This window comes from Xenopus tropicalis, chromosome 7 (genome assembly GCF_000004195.4).
Source record: "Xenopus tropicalis strain Nigerian chromosome 7, UCB_Xtro_10.0, whole genome shotgun sequence".
NCBI lineage: Eukaryota > Metazoa > Chordata > Amphibia > Anura > Pipidae > Xenopus > Xenopus tropicalis.
The window spans coordinates 33,753,687-33,769,568 of record NC_030683.2 but is presented as its reverse complement, the minus strand read 5'-3'; the positions used below and the strand labels follow the sequence as shown (position 1 = coordinate 33,769,568).

The 15,882-nt window shown below is 39.6% G+C and overlaps 1 protein-coding gene across 8 annotated transcripts in view; it reads right to left on the bottom strand.

The window, feature by feature from the left end:
• Positions 1-15,882, bottom strand: part of zfyve27 (zinc finger FYVE domain containing 27) — a 73,640-nt gene that overhangs the window by 42,076 nt on the left and 15,682 nt on the right. For all 8 annotated transcript variants that reach the window (XM_012966030.3, XM_012966029.3, XM_018095250.2 and 5 more), the window contains 1 exon segment: positions 14,083-14,195. In XM_012966030.3, coding sequence (XP_012821484.1) covers positions 14,083-14,195 — 113 coding nt within the window.

Below are 15,882 nucleotides of genomic sequence, written 5' to 3'. Positions count from 1 at the left end.
ATTGCAACTATTGTTCTTTGATTGCTTTTAGTGGTTTTATTCCATTTGATTTCAGTTGTTCTAGAAAGGTCCAGAGGTGCTAAGATTGTTCTGGTAGTTTCTATTGCCAAGGGTTAGGCTGATGCCACACGAGGCGTAGGGCTGATTTTTTCAGCAAGTGGAAAAACGCTTGCCGAAAATTCAGCCCTACGCCTGCTACTTGTTCCTGCACCCGAATGAATGGGATACGCTCGGGTGCAGGCACGTGTAGCCGATATACGCATGAAAACGCGAGACTTTGCATTCTCACGCGTTTTCATGCGTATATCGGCTACATGTGCCTGCACCCGAGCGTATCCCATTCATTCGGGTGCAGGCAAAAAAAAAGGGGTGCATAGAGTGCAGCCCCAATATTATGCATTTTCAGGTTTGGCGGCCATGTACTTATGTGCAACCAGACATAGGTATCGTTTTATTCAGGGGAACTTGCAGATTGATGGTTAGTAAGTTTTTGGTAGTTGCCATGGAGATTTTGGGGAGAAATCTAGGTTTTTTATCTGGTTTTTCCTTGATTTCTGACCAAAATCTAGGTTTGTATCTGGTTTTTCCTTGATTTCTGACCAAAGCGCTGACTTCTGCAAGGGACTGCGGCCACAATTTTCCATGTAGAAAGAGAAGAGTGGCGTCTCTGAATAGCTGAAGGTGTGCACTTTTCGTAAATATATAGATTGTGGGGGTTATCTCACAGGTAGGGGGGGTTAACACTGAAAAACTGCAGGTAGTGCACATAGAGCGCATCCCCCAAAATTTCAACTGAAATTGCCCTTATGCATTGCCCCTGTTTTGGGGCATTTGGTGGCCACGTCTTTATGTGCACCCATACATATGGGGTATCGTTTTATTCAGGGGAACTTGCAAATTGAGGTTTAGTAAGTTTTTGGTAGTTGCCATGGAGATTTTGGGGAGAAATCTAGGTTTTTTATCTGGTTTTTCCTTGATTTCTGACCAAAATCTAGGTTTGTATCTGGTTTTTCCTTGATTTCTGACCAAAGCGCTGACTTCTGCAAGGGACTACGGCCGCAATTTTCCATGTAGAAAGAGAAGAGTGGCGTCTCTGAATAGCTGAAGGTGTGCACTTTTCGTAAATATATAGATTGTGGGGGTTATCTCACAGGTAGGGGGGGTTAACACTGAAAAACTGCAGGTAGTGCACATAGAGCGCAGCCCCCAAAATTTCAACTGAAATTGCCCTTATGCATTGCCCCTGTTTGGGGGCATTTGGTGGCCACGTCTTTATGTGCACCCATACATATGGGGTATCGTTTTATTCAGGGGAACTTGCAGATTGATGGTTAGTAAGTTTTTGGTAGTTGCCATGGAGATTTTGGGGAGAAATCTAGGTTTGTATCTGGTTTTTCCTTGATTTCTGACCAAAGCGCTAACTTCTGCAAGGGACTGCGGCCACAATTTTCCATGTAGAAAGAGGAGAGTGGCGTCTCTGAATAGCTGAAGGTGTGCACTTTTCAGAAATATATAGTTTGCGGGGGTTATTTCACAGGTATGGGGGTGTTTAGACTAAATAACTGCAGATAGAGCACAGCCCCCCCTTATGCATTGCCCCTGTTTGGGGGCATTTGGTGGCCACGTCTTTATGTGCACCCATACATATGGGGTATCGTTTTATTCAGGGGAACTTGCAAATTGAGGTTTAGTAAGTTTTTGGTAGTTGCCATGGAGATTTTGGGGAGAAATCTAGGTTTTTATCTGGTTTTTCCTTGATTTCTGACCAAAATCTAGGGTTGTATCTGGTTTTTCCTTGATTTCTGACCAAAGCGCTGACTTCTGCAAGGGACTGCGGCCACAATTTTCCATGTAGAAAGAGAAGAGTGGTGTCTCTGAATAGCTGAAGGTGTGCACTTTTCGTAAATATATAGATTGTGGGGGTATCTCACAGGTAGGGGGGGTTATCACTGAAAAACTGCAGGTAGTGCACATAGAGCGCAGCCCCCAAAATTTCAACTGAAATTCCCCTTATGCATTGCCCCTGTTTTGGGGCATTTGGTGGCCACGTCTTTATGTGCACCCATACATATGGGGTATCGTTTTATTCAGAGGAACTTCCAGATTGATGGTTAGTAAGTTTTTGGTAGTTGCCATGGAGATTTTGGGGAGAAATCTAGGTTTGTATCTAGTTTTTCCTTGATTTCTGACCAAAGCGCTAACTTCTGCAAGGGACTGCGGCCACAATTTTCCATGTAGAAAGAGAAGAGTGGTGTCTCTGAATAGCTGAAGGTGTGCACTTTTCGTAAATATATAGATTGTGGGGGTTATCTCACAGGTAGGGGGGGTTAACACTGAAAAACTGCAGGTAGTGCACATAGAGCGCATCCCCCAAAATTTCAACTGAAATTGCCCTTATGCATTGCCCCTGTTTTGGGGCATTTGGTGGCCACGTCTTTATGTGCACCCATACATATGGGGTATCGTTTTATTCAGGGGAACTTGCAGATTGATGGTTAGTAAGTTTTTGGTAGTTGCCATGGAGATTTTGGGGAGAAATCTAGGTTTGTATCTAGTTTTTCCTTGATTTCTGACCAAAGCGCTGACTTCTGCAAGGGACTGCGGCCACAATTTTCCATGTAGAAAGAGAAGAGTGGTGTCTCTGAATAGCTGAAGGTTTGCACTTTTCGTAAATATATAGATTGTGGGGGTATCTCACAGGTAGGGGGGGTTATCACTGAAAAACTGCAGGTAGTGCACATAGAGCGCAGCCCCCAAAATTTCAACTGAAATTCCCCTTATGCATTGCCCCTGTTTTGGGGCATTTGGTGGCCACGTCTTTATGTGCACCCATACATATGGGGTATCGTTTTATTCAGAGGAACTTCCAGATTGATGGTTAGTAAGTTTTTGGTAGTTGCCATGGAGATTTTGGGGAGAAATCTAGGTTTGTATCTAGTTTTTCCTTGATTTCTGACCAAAGCGCTAACTTCTGCAAGGGACTGCGGCCACAATTTTCCATGTAGAAAGAGAAGAGTGGTGTCTCTGAATAGCTGAAGGTGTGCACTTTTCGTAAATATATAGATTGTGGGGGTTATCTCACAGGTAGGGGGGCTTAACACTGAAAAACTGCAGGTAGTGCACATAGAGCGCAGCCCCCAAAATTTCAACTGAAATTGCCCTTATGCATTGCCCCTGTTTTGGGGCATTTGGTGGCCACGTCTTTATGTGCACCCATACATATGGGGTATCGTTTTATTCAGGGGAACTTGCAGATTGATGGTTAGTAAGTTTTTGGTAGTTGCCATGGAGATTTTGGGGAGAAATCTAGGTTTTTTATCTGGTTTTTCCTTGATTTCTGACCAAAGCGCTGACTTCTGCAAGGGACTGCGGCCACAATTTTCCATGTAGAAAGAGAAGAGTGGTGTCTCTGAATAGCTGAAGGTGTGCACTTTTCAGAAATATATAGTTTGTGGGGGTTATTTCACAGGTAGGGGGGGTTAACACTGAAAAACTGCAGGAAGTGCACATAGAGCGCAGCCCCCACATTTTTAGCTGTAATTGCCCTTGTGCATTGCCCCTGCTTTGGAGTGTTTGGTGCCCATGTCTTTATGTGCACCCATACATATGGGGCATCATTTTATTCAGGAGAAGTTTGTCTTTCAAATATGCCTTTGTTAGAAAATTTTTATGAGATTTTTTTTTGTCAAATCCACATTTGATCATGCGTCCAAGTTTACGTTTTAGAAAAAAAAAAAAAATGTCATAAAAAGTTCCAAATTTCACAATGCACTGACAAAAGGTATTTGGCTTTTGAGTGAAAACTACATTGCACCTAGAAACCTGAAGGTCTGTAGTTTCTAAAGATACCAAACATGAGGGGATATTTTAGATTTACATATAAGTTATGCTGCATTAACTGTTACAAGCGCTTTTCTGCTTTGTTCTGGTGTGATATTGTACTAAGTATTGCCTTAGTTTGGGGGTTACTTCTGGACAGGAACTGTGGGGTACCACCACATATTTGGTATCGTTGGAATTGGGAGTATCAGGGCTTTTACAAACAATAAAAAAAAGTGAGTAAAATTAACTTTTCTATGGAAAAAAACCTCAAAATATACAGAAATTTTTCATAATTTTATTTTTTTTTTACATATTTCACCCAAAATACACATCATATCTCCAGAAAAGTTATAAAATTTGGTATGTATGTCGAAGCCCAATTAGTGACGAAAAAAACGATATATAATTTCCCTAGTTTCGTGGAGGTTTTCCTACCAAAAAACATTGTTAAAGTGAATGAGTACAAAATGCTTAAAAAACGTCTGGCACTGGGGGGAACCGAAATGACGAATTCGGCTGGCACTTAAAGGGTTAAACCTAATTTACACAAGTGATTTGATTAAAATCAATCCTAATCCTAAAATATAATTAATCCTTACAGGATGCAAAACAATCCTATTGGGATCAATCATCGGTTGCACGAAAGATCATTAAATCTGCCACTGACGTTCAGGGCTGAAATGGCAGATAAGGGGGTAGAAACAATAGGATTTCTACCTCCTTCTGCCAATTCAACCCTGACAGCAGATTTTGATCAGGCGCCTTCTATGAATGATTTTTTTAGTAGACAAAATATGGAGATGCAAATTACAGAAAGACCCCATATCCGGAAAAGCCCAAGTCCACATTCTAGATAATAGGTCCTGTACCTAGACTGTAAGCTCTAATGAGCAGGGTGCTCTTTATCTACAAGATTGTCAGTATTTATATGCAACAATCATGTTAGACCTAGACACCCTTCTGATTTTGCAATTTACAAATAGACGTTATTAATAATAATAACACCACCACAGGTTATTAGGTAACTTTTCAGTAAAGGTTTTGATGATCAGCTAAGTCCAAACATGAACTCTATACTGGCATGGGGCTAAAAACAATACTTAAAGGGGATATAAATAATAATAAAAAAAATTCAATTTGCACAGTAAGTTCCTTCTGAGCACTTTTACAATTTGCTTAATTTTTCCAGTTTTAAGCTGCTAAACAGGGCTTCTGACTCAGCTGGTCCTTCTGACAGCTGCTACGCCGATGGCCTAGAGGTTTATTGGATATGCAGGGAATGCCTTCCCTCCAGCTGTCAGTACAGCTGTACCATCTCCAGGGAGGGCAGGAGCAATGTGCAGAGCAATGTCTCTCTATTGGTGCCACCACAGCAGCTTTATAAGGGAAATAGCTACTGATCCGAGAGGCCCATTTAGCAGAATAAAACTGCAAATATATTTCCAATTAGTACAAATAGAAAAAGATAGAAAAAGGAATAATAATATAATAAAAAATAAAAGAACTACAACACCCAAACTCTCCACACCTCTTCGCCCTATAGGGGAGCAGGTTGCTTGTGCTTTTCTAAGTGATCCCGCCCCCCATCTTTTTATGGCGCCGCTCGGAACACCCCAGTTTTCCCATTGACTTTGGCAGGGAAGATTTTCAAACTACTGCCACTCTTACAGCTTTGAAGCTACACCCCCCCAAACTTGAATAACATAATCAGGGGGTCACCCCGAATGAAACAGCAACATTTATTGGATGACCCAAAGTGGGAGGACCAACAACAGCCAATCAAATTTCACCCATTGACTTTTATGGGGAAATTGAAACCGTTGCCAATCTTACAGCTTTGAAGCTACACTCCCCAAACTTGAATCATACAGTCATGGGGTCAGCCTGAATGAAAATATGATTGTTGGATGCCCAAAAGTGGGTGGAGCTGTGAACAACCAATGAGATTTTACCTATTGACTTGGCGCAAATCCAACCTGCTGCCATTCTCACAGTAGTAACACCAGAGTCTCCAAACTTTGCAGAGTTAGGCACCAGGTAACTGCGGTTCAAGGTTAGAAATCAGATTTTACCTACCTGCTGCCATTCTACAGTATTAACACCAGATTTCACCTATTAAATTTTATTGGTTTGATGCCAGGGTTCCCAAACTTTGCACAGTCAGTCACTGGGTGACTTCGTACTCAAGGTTAGAAAAAGCAGGCAGGGCTGCCAAAAGCCAAAGAAAATAACATTTCTTTCATTGTTTTCAGTGGGGAAATTTTAACTGCTGCCATTCTCACATGTTTAAAGTCAGGGTCCCCAAACTTTGCACAGTTTGTCACTGGGTGCCTACATTCCAAGTTTAGAAAAGTGCAAGGGCCAACGGCAGCCAATCAGATTTCACCTATAAACTTCATACGTTTAAATTTAAACTGCTGCCATTCTTTAAATATTAATACTAAGGTCCCCAAACTTTGCAGAGCTAGTCACCAGGTAACTGCGGTTCAGAGTAGTTCAGGGAAATCCAACCTGCTGCCGTTCTCACAGTATTAACACCAGGGTCACTAGGGGACTGCATTTTTAGGTTTAAAAAAGTGGGTGGAGCCACCAAAAGCCAATCACATTTCACCTACTTGCTTTCAATGGTGAAGTAAATTGGTTTAAATTTAAAATGCTGCCATTCTCACACTATTTATGCCAGGGTGCCCACTGTTTGTCACAGGGTGACTTTGACGCAAGGTTAGAAAAAGTGGGCGGAGCCACTAACCACTTATCACAATTTACCTATTGACTTTTACTGATTTAAATTTAAACTGCTGCCATTCTTTCACTATTCACTATGTCACTAGGGTCCCTAAACTTTGCAGAGTTTGTCACTGAGTAACTGCAGTTCCAGGTTAGAAAAAAACGCCAATCAGATGTCACTCGTTGACTTTCAGTGGGGAAATTTAAGTTGCTGCCATTCAGACACTATTAAAACTAGGGTCCCCAAACTTTGCACGGTGGTTTTTACTATATAACTATGGTCCAAGGTTAGAGAAAGTAGGTGGAGCCAACAACAGATCAGATTTCATTCAGTGACACATTTTTCAAACCAACATGAAGTTTGTTCTCAAACTTCCCTTTCTAGTTTAATATTATCATTTTTAATAACTTACATATTACTAAATGTATTCTCTGTAAATACAAAAATGAGAATTCTTCTGGATTACACTGCAGGCAGCCGCAACAAAACAACTGTCTCATCAGATCAGAAAATGTTCTTAATGTCCTTAGTGCTTTTGCCTACATTAAAATGACATTTGGATAAATTGCAAAGTTCCAACAACCATTAAACCACTGCCCAGATGGAGCCAGCACAAAGCCTGTAATTACTAACATACACATGAATGCCATTCCTGTCTCCAGACTCCAGTGCTATCCAAGAATTGACACTTGACTTAGCTGAGGGCTGAGACTGAAATTTAAACCAAATTGGCAATATGAGCAATGCACACAGATAAACCTCCTGGTACCTTCAGAATGGGCACCCTGCTTTTCATTAAAGGAGAAGGAAAGGTAAAAACCAAGTAAGCTTTTAACAAAAAGGTAAATAAATGTAAATACAGCCAGAAACACTCACAGAAAAGCTGCACTGGGTCCTCTATCATAAGAAACACAGGATTTCCTGTGTCCTTTTTTGTAAACATATTCTTAGGGTATCTGATTTCCTCTCTCAGTAAAATCTTTCATTCCTGGGGCCAGAGTCGACACAGTTCTCTCCTCTCTCCTGCTCCCCCCTCCCATAATAATTCATAAGAACTCACTCCCCCTCCCATCAGAATGTGGGATATCTTACCAACGGCTAGAGCTGCAGCAGGAAGCTATGGAGATCAAGCTAAAATGGCAGCTGCTTTCTTAAAAATGGAAGTAGCTTATAGGGATGTTTACTCAGGTATGGTAAAGCTTTCTGCAGAATTAATATAGCATTCTAGCATGCACTAATGTGGCTAAGGCAACTGTAAAAGGGGCAACATAATAGTAAAATAAGCATGGGTGCAACCATGTGCACCAAAATAGGAGCTAAATTGCACATCTGCAGTTACCCATGGACACTAACCAGTATCAACCAAGGTTAATATTGGTGAATAGACCTGTACTAAATTTTGTACATTCTCATTCATAAATACCTTTATGTTTACAGTGGCTTGCAAAAGTATTCGGCCCCCTTGAACTTTTCCACATTTTGTCACATTACAGCCACAAACATGAATCAATTTTATTGCACTTCCACGTGAAAGACCAATACAAAGTGGTGTACACGTGAGAAGTGGAACGAAAATCATACATGATTCCAAACATTTTTTACAAATAAATAACTGCAAGCCACTGTATATATCACTCCCCAAACCAAAAGGGGTCTCTGCTTTCCATCTTTCCTGTTATATTTAGAGATTCTGCCTGTGCACTTTTCATATAGACTACATATTTCCCTAATTTGCAAAAATAAGCGGCCCACACAATTCCCAACTCAGTTACCAACAATGTTGCCAACAAGTTACACAATAGCATTTGTCAACGGCAACCAACTAGCAAGCAACTAGGAACAGTGTACTTCAACTTGAAAGCAAAGATCTTATTGGTCTCTCTCAGTGTACTTCAGCTTATCCCTACATACATAATAAGCACAACTGAGGTTGCTCAGGTGCAGTAACTCAAAACAACAGTTGCTTCTTTCTAATTGGTTACTATAGGTGACTAGACCAATGATGCATATAGAAAAATAGCATGTGTCATGCTTATTTGTTAAAAATATTAAAATGTACATGGTTGTTGCAAATTAGCAGGTGCTTAAAGGATTAAGTTAAGGAGTTATACAAAAAGTTCTGTACTGCCATAAAAAATGCCTCCCATAATGCTAAGGTTCTCTTGCATAACTATGGAAAATGATGTGCTTAGAGTGTTTCAAATGTAATATATGGTAGAGCAAATATAATATTAATGCAATCAACTGCATCTAAGGAATTCTAGTAGTACTATATTATTGCATAAATAAAATCTGTTTTCCCCACTATGAGAAGCTGACCCCGTGAGACCAGCAGCTCAATCTTCTAGACCGGACCCATTCATCATCTCCAATTACTCCTTTTCTGTGCTGGGAAAAGGAGAATTTGGCAAAGTAAGTGATTGGTTCCCATTAGGTGCAGCTCTTTTTGTACGGTGTAAATCCTAAATGCGGAAGGAAGCAAAAGGAATGAGTTTCTATAGATGTGTAAAAGTAAAAAAATCCAAATTTGAATTTCCAACTATATATCAATGAGGTTTCCATCTTAATATTGACTCATAATGATATATTGACTCTTTTCTTTCCTTTTCCAGATAATGCTGGCCGAATTAAGTGATACAGAGCCATATGTGGCTATAAAATCAATAAGAAAAACAAGAGACAGACTACATCTGCATTAACATCAAGGCACAAGTGCTGAAGATTGCCAGAGGGTACCCGTTTCTTTGCCGAGGCCTTGCCGATTTTCAAACTCGGGTATAATATTGTCTCAGTATTGCCATTTAGTCCCATAGATGCAGGACTGGACCAGCCTGCCAGAGTAGCAGAGTATCGGCCATAGGTCATAGCCACAAGGATAATTCCTGTTGATATTTCCATATTTTCACTATAGTTCCACATAACACCTATTACATTTAGCACTGTATACACCACAACTGTTGTGAGAGTGGGGATAGTGGGGCCCTTAATGTGAGTTACCACTCACATGTCTGCCCACTGTCTCCATCCCCTCTTGCCTCCACTGACCACCCGACCTACTGCTGCTCTCTATCTTTGCCTGTTGTCTGATCTGCAACTATGGGCGGGCAAGATGTAAGGAACCGGAAGTGTTTATACAACATATAAAGGGGAAAGCAGGGAGAAAGAAGAGACAAGTGGATGGCAGGAAGGAACAGAGAAGAGAGAGAGGGTGGGAGGCAGTAGAACTGATGTGAACAGATGGGTGGGAGGGAGTGGAACAGATGAGAGGGTGGACTTTTGGAGAAAGACATATAAATAAGGAAAGCTGTAGATTAAAATGAATAATATACCCCATCCTAAAACTTTATTTTATCAAAATGACATGACCTGTATTAAATGCCTTGTCATGTGCCTTCTTTCATTTAGTATATAAAATACATTAGGGGCTACATTATCTACTATATATATATATATATATATATATATTATATTTATCATAAAGGTTAGGGTATACAGTGTATAACAGGGAATTTGCACTGCTCTGATAAAGTTACATCCTAGTCACGAATCATACAATTGTGGGTTGCGCTACAGTTTTGGGGGGAGTGCAAGTGTAAATACCCTGGGGGTAAACCCCCGAGAAGTTGTAATTTAGTAGGATGGGTATTGTTAGTATAACAGGTTAACATGGTTTTATATAAATACGGAGTCCTTCGAAATCATTTTTGCCTACAGCTTCAGATGTCCTTGGGAAGCATTTCAATTGCTCATTAAATAACAACCTGACACATGGGTTAATGCTTGTGGGTGCTCCCATATTTATAGAAGTGCCACTGACACAGCTCAGACACAAGCTCTCAAGTATTTAAGATGAGCTTATCATCAGGGTCGACAAAATGAAAAACAGTGTCAGTAGGTTGTCAAATCAACCTCACCAATTGCCTGCAATACGAAAAAACCTACTTTCAGCCACAGACAATCACCAGGAATCAAGGCACTGGCTGTGTTACTTAAGTACCCTGGGCCGTTGTAGTTTTCTCATAACAGGAGCACCGGGCCCAGAAAATCAGGTAAGGGATTATAATTCCTTAGGGGCGTCTAACATTTTGCCCCCGTTTTACCTTTCCTTTCCCTCAAATGTTGTGTTAACAGAGATTCATACAGTGTTGGACTGGAAACCCAAAGGCCCTCTCTATTGAACCTGATATTAAGGGTCCACCAACCAACTGGAAGCCCTAAAACATTTCCTTATTGCTAAGAAAAGCACTGGTATTGCCATGTTTGAGAAATTCATTGTTCAAATGTAACTGCTTATTATAGTCAATCTGAGGTACAGTTCTGCCACCTAGTGCTGCATTCCCTTCCTTACAAGCAGCCTAGTGGCTTCTAAATAAAATACACATTTTTGTACATACAGGTATGGGACCCATTATCCACAATGCTCGGGACCAATGGTATTCCGAATAAGGGGTCTTTCCGTAATTTGGATCTCTATACCGTAAGTCTACTGAAAAATCAACAAACCATTAATCAAACCCAACAGCACTGTTCTGCCCCCAATAAGGATTAATCACATCTAAGTTGAGATCAAGTACAAGGTACTGTTTTATTATTACAGAGAAAAAGGAAATCAGTCTTAAAAATCTGAATTATTCGATTAAAATGGAGTATATAGGAGACAGTCTTTCCATAATTTGGAGCTTTCTGGATAATGGGTTTCCAGATAAGGGATCCCATACCAGTATTAGTAAGTATTAAAAAAATGACCACTGTTGCTTTGAAACTCATGCCTATTATATGCACTCCAAACAATACAGATTATATACAAATAAAGACCGTAGGAGCATAGGAGGTGAAATGTTTTTTTGAAATGCTAAATGTAATGCACAGTACCTCAAGGTATTGTCACACCAAAGATATAATGCAGGCAATCTGCCATGGACCTGATGCTCTCACTGCTCTCGCTGGAAGCACCTAACATTTCAAGATCAACCTTAGTTATGCTTTGCCGGCAGGATAGCTAATGCTAAAGGTGGGGCTATGCATGAAAAACCAGGCAGGTAAGTGTGAAGGTAAGGATAAAATACTAATTAAAGAAGCCGATACACTGTAGTCCCTTTACAAAACTTTTTAAGAGTATAACATAAGAGGGTCTTGCCCTAACTAAGAAATCATCTCATGTTCATGCCATCATTTTTTTTCCCATCTTCAGTGGCCAGTGGCAAACCCAATTCTTCACACTGTAATAAACAATGATTTTTCAGCTCTGGCTATACCCACAGCAACAAACAGCTTAAATCATATTTCAGCTAATAAAAACAATCTAGATGCCTGTGTTAATAGCTTCTGACAGAGTAATTCATACTAAAATAAACTGATGGGTAGGAGATGATCAAAGCCTAAACATGTTTTACTAATTAAATTAGTAGATTCATCTAATGAGTACAGTTGGATTTAAATGAGCTGTTACCACATATATTATATACTATTGATTGAGGTATTGCAAATCCAGCAGCAAATGAAGAGAACATTAATCTTACTCTTTGCTATCAAAATACAGCTTATTATGGTTAAGAGAGATTTGTGTAGGGGACCCAGATAAATACATTCTGCAGATAAATACATTCTGCAATAACCACTGCCTCCTTGTGGTCAGTGTGTTGCAACAGAACAGAGAATTTTCTCACTTACAGCATATTCAGTATGGACTTGCAGCCAATGCTACTCCAACATGCGGACATCTAACCTGCTCTGATGAAGTGAATGCACGGACATAAGGGAATTACGCCAGCCTGGACCTGTCAGCAATTCCATTAATAAAAAATTGAACAAACTGGATGCAAATGCTGTTAAATACACGGCATAGTAGAAGAGATGCCATTCCAACACAAACGTGAGGAAATGCCACACACTGCTTTGTTGATAAGTACAAGGTTATAGTAGTAGAATATATGTAGTATGGTAGAAATAACATAAATGTGAGTTATAAACTAAATGGAATTGTGTTTGGGGACATCCTCAATTGAGAAGGATCTGGGAATTTTGTGGGTAGTAAGCTGCAGTGTCATTCTGTGGCTCCTAAAGCAAATAAAGTGCTGCCTTGCATAAAAAAGGGCATTGACTCAAGGGATGAAAACATAATGTTGCCCCTTTATAGGTCCCTGGTAAGGCCTCACCTTGAGTATGCAGTGCAGTTTTGGGCTCCAGTCCTTAAGAAGGATATTAATGAGCTGGAGAGAGTGCAGAGACTGCAACTAAACTGGTAAAGGGGATGGAAGATTTAAGCTATGAGGTTAGACGGTCAGGGTTGGGGTTGTTTTCTCTGGAAAAAAGGCACTTGCTAAGGGACATGATTACTCTGTACAGGTACATTAGAGGTTATTATAGGCCGATAGCAGGGGAACTTTTTCCTTGTTGCAGTGTGTGCAAACCTGGTCAAGAACTACAGGAAACGTTTGACCTCTGTAATTGCAAATAAAGGCTTCTGCACCAAATATTACTGATTTACACTGATTTTCTCAGGTGTTCAGATACTTATGTGCAGCAGTACAATACAAATACATTCTTAAAAAACTATACAATGTGATTTCCTGAATTGTTTTTTTAAATGCTGCCTCTCACAGTGGGAATGCACCTACAATGTGAATTTCAGACCCTCCATGATTTCCAAGTGTGAGAACTTGCAAAATCGCAGGGTGTTCAAATACTTATGTTCCTCTGTATTTATAAAGTGCCAACATATTCCACAGCGCTGTACAATAAGTAGGTTTCATACATTGGACATACAGAGTAACATATAAAGCAACCAATAACCAATACAAGAAATGAAAAGGGCCCTGCCCAAAAGAGCTTACAATGCCCTACCGGGTGATGTTGTAACGGCAGGTTCTGTCTTTATGTCTTTAAGAATGGCTTTGTTGATTTCTTGAACAAGCATAATATATATATTATGGTTTGCATTAGAATATTGCACTTTGTAAAATGCACTACATTCGTAGTCTCTAAGGAACTAGACTTCAACTGGAGACTTTGGCCGCAAAATGACACAGAGCTGTAGGCCACAAGAAGGGTTCCTCCAGGCAGCCACTTGGACACCCCTTCATTTATTTAAACAATTCTAAGAAGATAAAATCTGGTACGAAAAGCACTAACTATAAAGCTTGCTTAGGTTGAGGAAAAGTATTACACTGCAGAGTAAATCATTTAGTAAAACATAAAAACCCAACAACTCTTTAGATTTTTTTTCAATAATAACATTAAAAAAACACCAAACATCAGTCAGCTCATTATATGAACTAGGTTTTCTTCTTTACTATAGCAAATGTATTTACAGCAGTCCGTCACACTTAGAGCGAAGACAGATGGGGCGATTAGTCACCACGATTTTTATAATCCAGTTGCGGTGACTAGTCCCCTGTATATTTGTGCATGTAGATTAGTCACCGTGACTGTTTTCCATCGCCATGACTGGGGTTTTAAAAAACCCTATCGGCTGAAATTACAAAATGTCATCCCAAGGTGTCAATGTAAAATAAAAACCCCGCTCTTCTTACCTCTGTAGAAGTCAGAGTTCTTTAAAAATAAAGTGCTGTTCACAATGGCCAAAACCCAGTACAAAGGCAGGAGATAAATAATGCACACTGCACCCAGCAGCAGTCCATAGAGCCTGAAAACAAAAATATACTGATAAAGTAAAGAAGAGCACTCAGATAATTTAACATTACCTTATATGGAATGCTTATGTTCCCTTTAATAAATAGCTACGATCACCACATACACATGAACAAAGCAGGAATTAAAAGCAGACATTTTCCCGTTTATGTATAATGAGGGGATAGGAAGCGCACTGTAGCCTTGTTTGGTTTTCTTTCTTTGGCAGGAAAGAAATATTTTAATATAAGCAAGCTAATAAAAAATAAAAACCATTAAAAAAAGGAGAGTAAATCCCATTTCTTTTTACTGCACGTCTTTGGTCACTACTACCCAAGCATTTCAGGCTAAAATAAAAAAGAGCCTGCAACCCAAAAAGGCATTTTCCACGTTGTTAAGATGTGAGGAGCCTAGTTAATATAAATATTATTATTACTGGCTGTTAGTTTTTTCAATTTCAGGCTGTTTTTAGTAAGATGCAAGTCACATTACAGTGTGTTTTGCATTTTATTTAAGTAGATAAAAGCTATTGGAGCAGTTTATAGCACATATCCCGGGGGCTTTAAAAGCAGGTGCATTCTGCCCTTCATGGTTCTGCTGAGACTAACAACTGACCATTTGGATAGCCCAGATATTGCAGGGTTTCATAGTGATGGCTGAAGACTTACTGATAAGAGCACATGGTGGAATAATCTGCAGAAATTAGAAAGTGCAGATGAACCCCCAACAAAAATATGCATCAAGGTAACCTAGGTACCAATTTTTTTTTATTTTAGGATGCCTTCACTACAGACAATGACCAAGTGGGGTGGTTAAGAGGAATTTTTTAGACTTGCTCTGCCGGTTAAACAGCGGGGGTAGAGGAGTGTCTGGGGTAGCCCAGGCCCAGGTTTATTGCCCTGATTATTTTTTTATGGACCAGGTCTACATATTGCTTATGAACTTAAATTCACTAACATAATGTCAAAATCTCAGCAACCAAAACAAGTGTATATACCATGAAACGTTTACATACACTGCACAGGTAAAGCAGGACAGTAATGGTTGTTCAGCCTTGGGGTCTATATGGTCACCCCATTAACCTTTAGCATTATATAGAGCGTGATATTCTCAGATAATTTACAAATGGTCTTTATGTTTCATTATTTGTGTGTTTTTAATTATTTAGCTTCTTGCTCAGCTCTCCAGTTTGGAATTTCAGCACCTATCTGGTTGCTAGGGTTTAATTTACCACATCAACCAGGCAGTGATTTAAATGAGAGACTGGATTATGAATAGGAGAGGGCCTGAATAGAAAGATAACCACTAAAGAGTAACATATTTTTTGTTTCTGCCAGGGGCAGAGACACTTAGTTGAAAGCTGGAAAAAATCAGAAGAATAATTAAAAAACTAAAACAAAATTAAAAAAAATGAAGACCAATTGAAAAGTTGCTAAGAATTGGCCATACTATAACATACATACTATAACATGCTTCTTTTTGTCACTTGCCTTAACTGACCTACATATATTTACTACATATATTTACCACCAAGAGAACCAAGTGTGCCGCACTATTTAAAGTGTAATAAAAAAAAGGTGAAGAGAGACCATAAACTGCTACCAAAGAACTGATGAAAGTAGTGAAACACTAATTCAACGCATTTTCATTTTAATATCATCCCCAACACTGTAAAAAGTTAGTTCCTATGATAGTTTCTTATA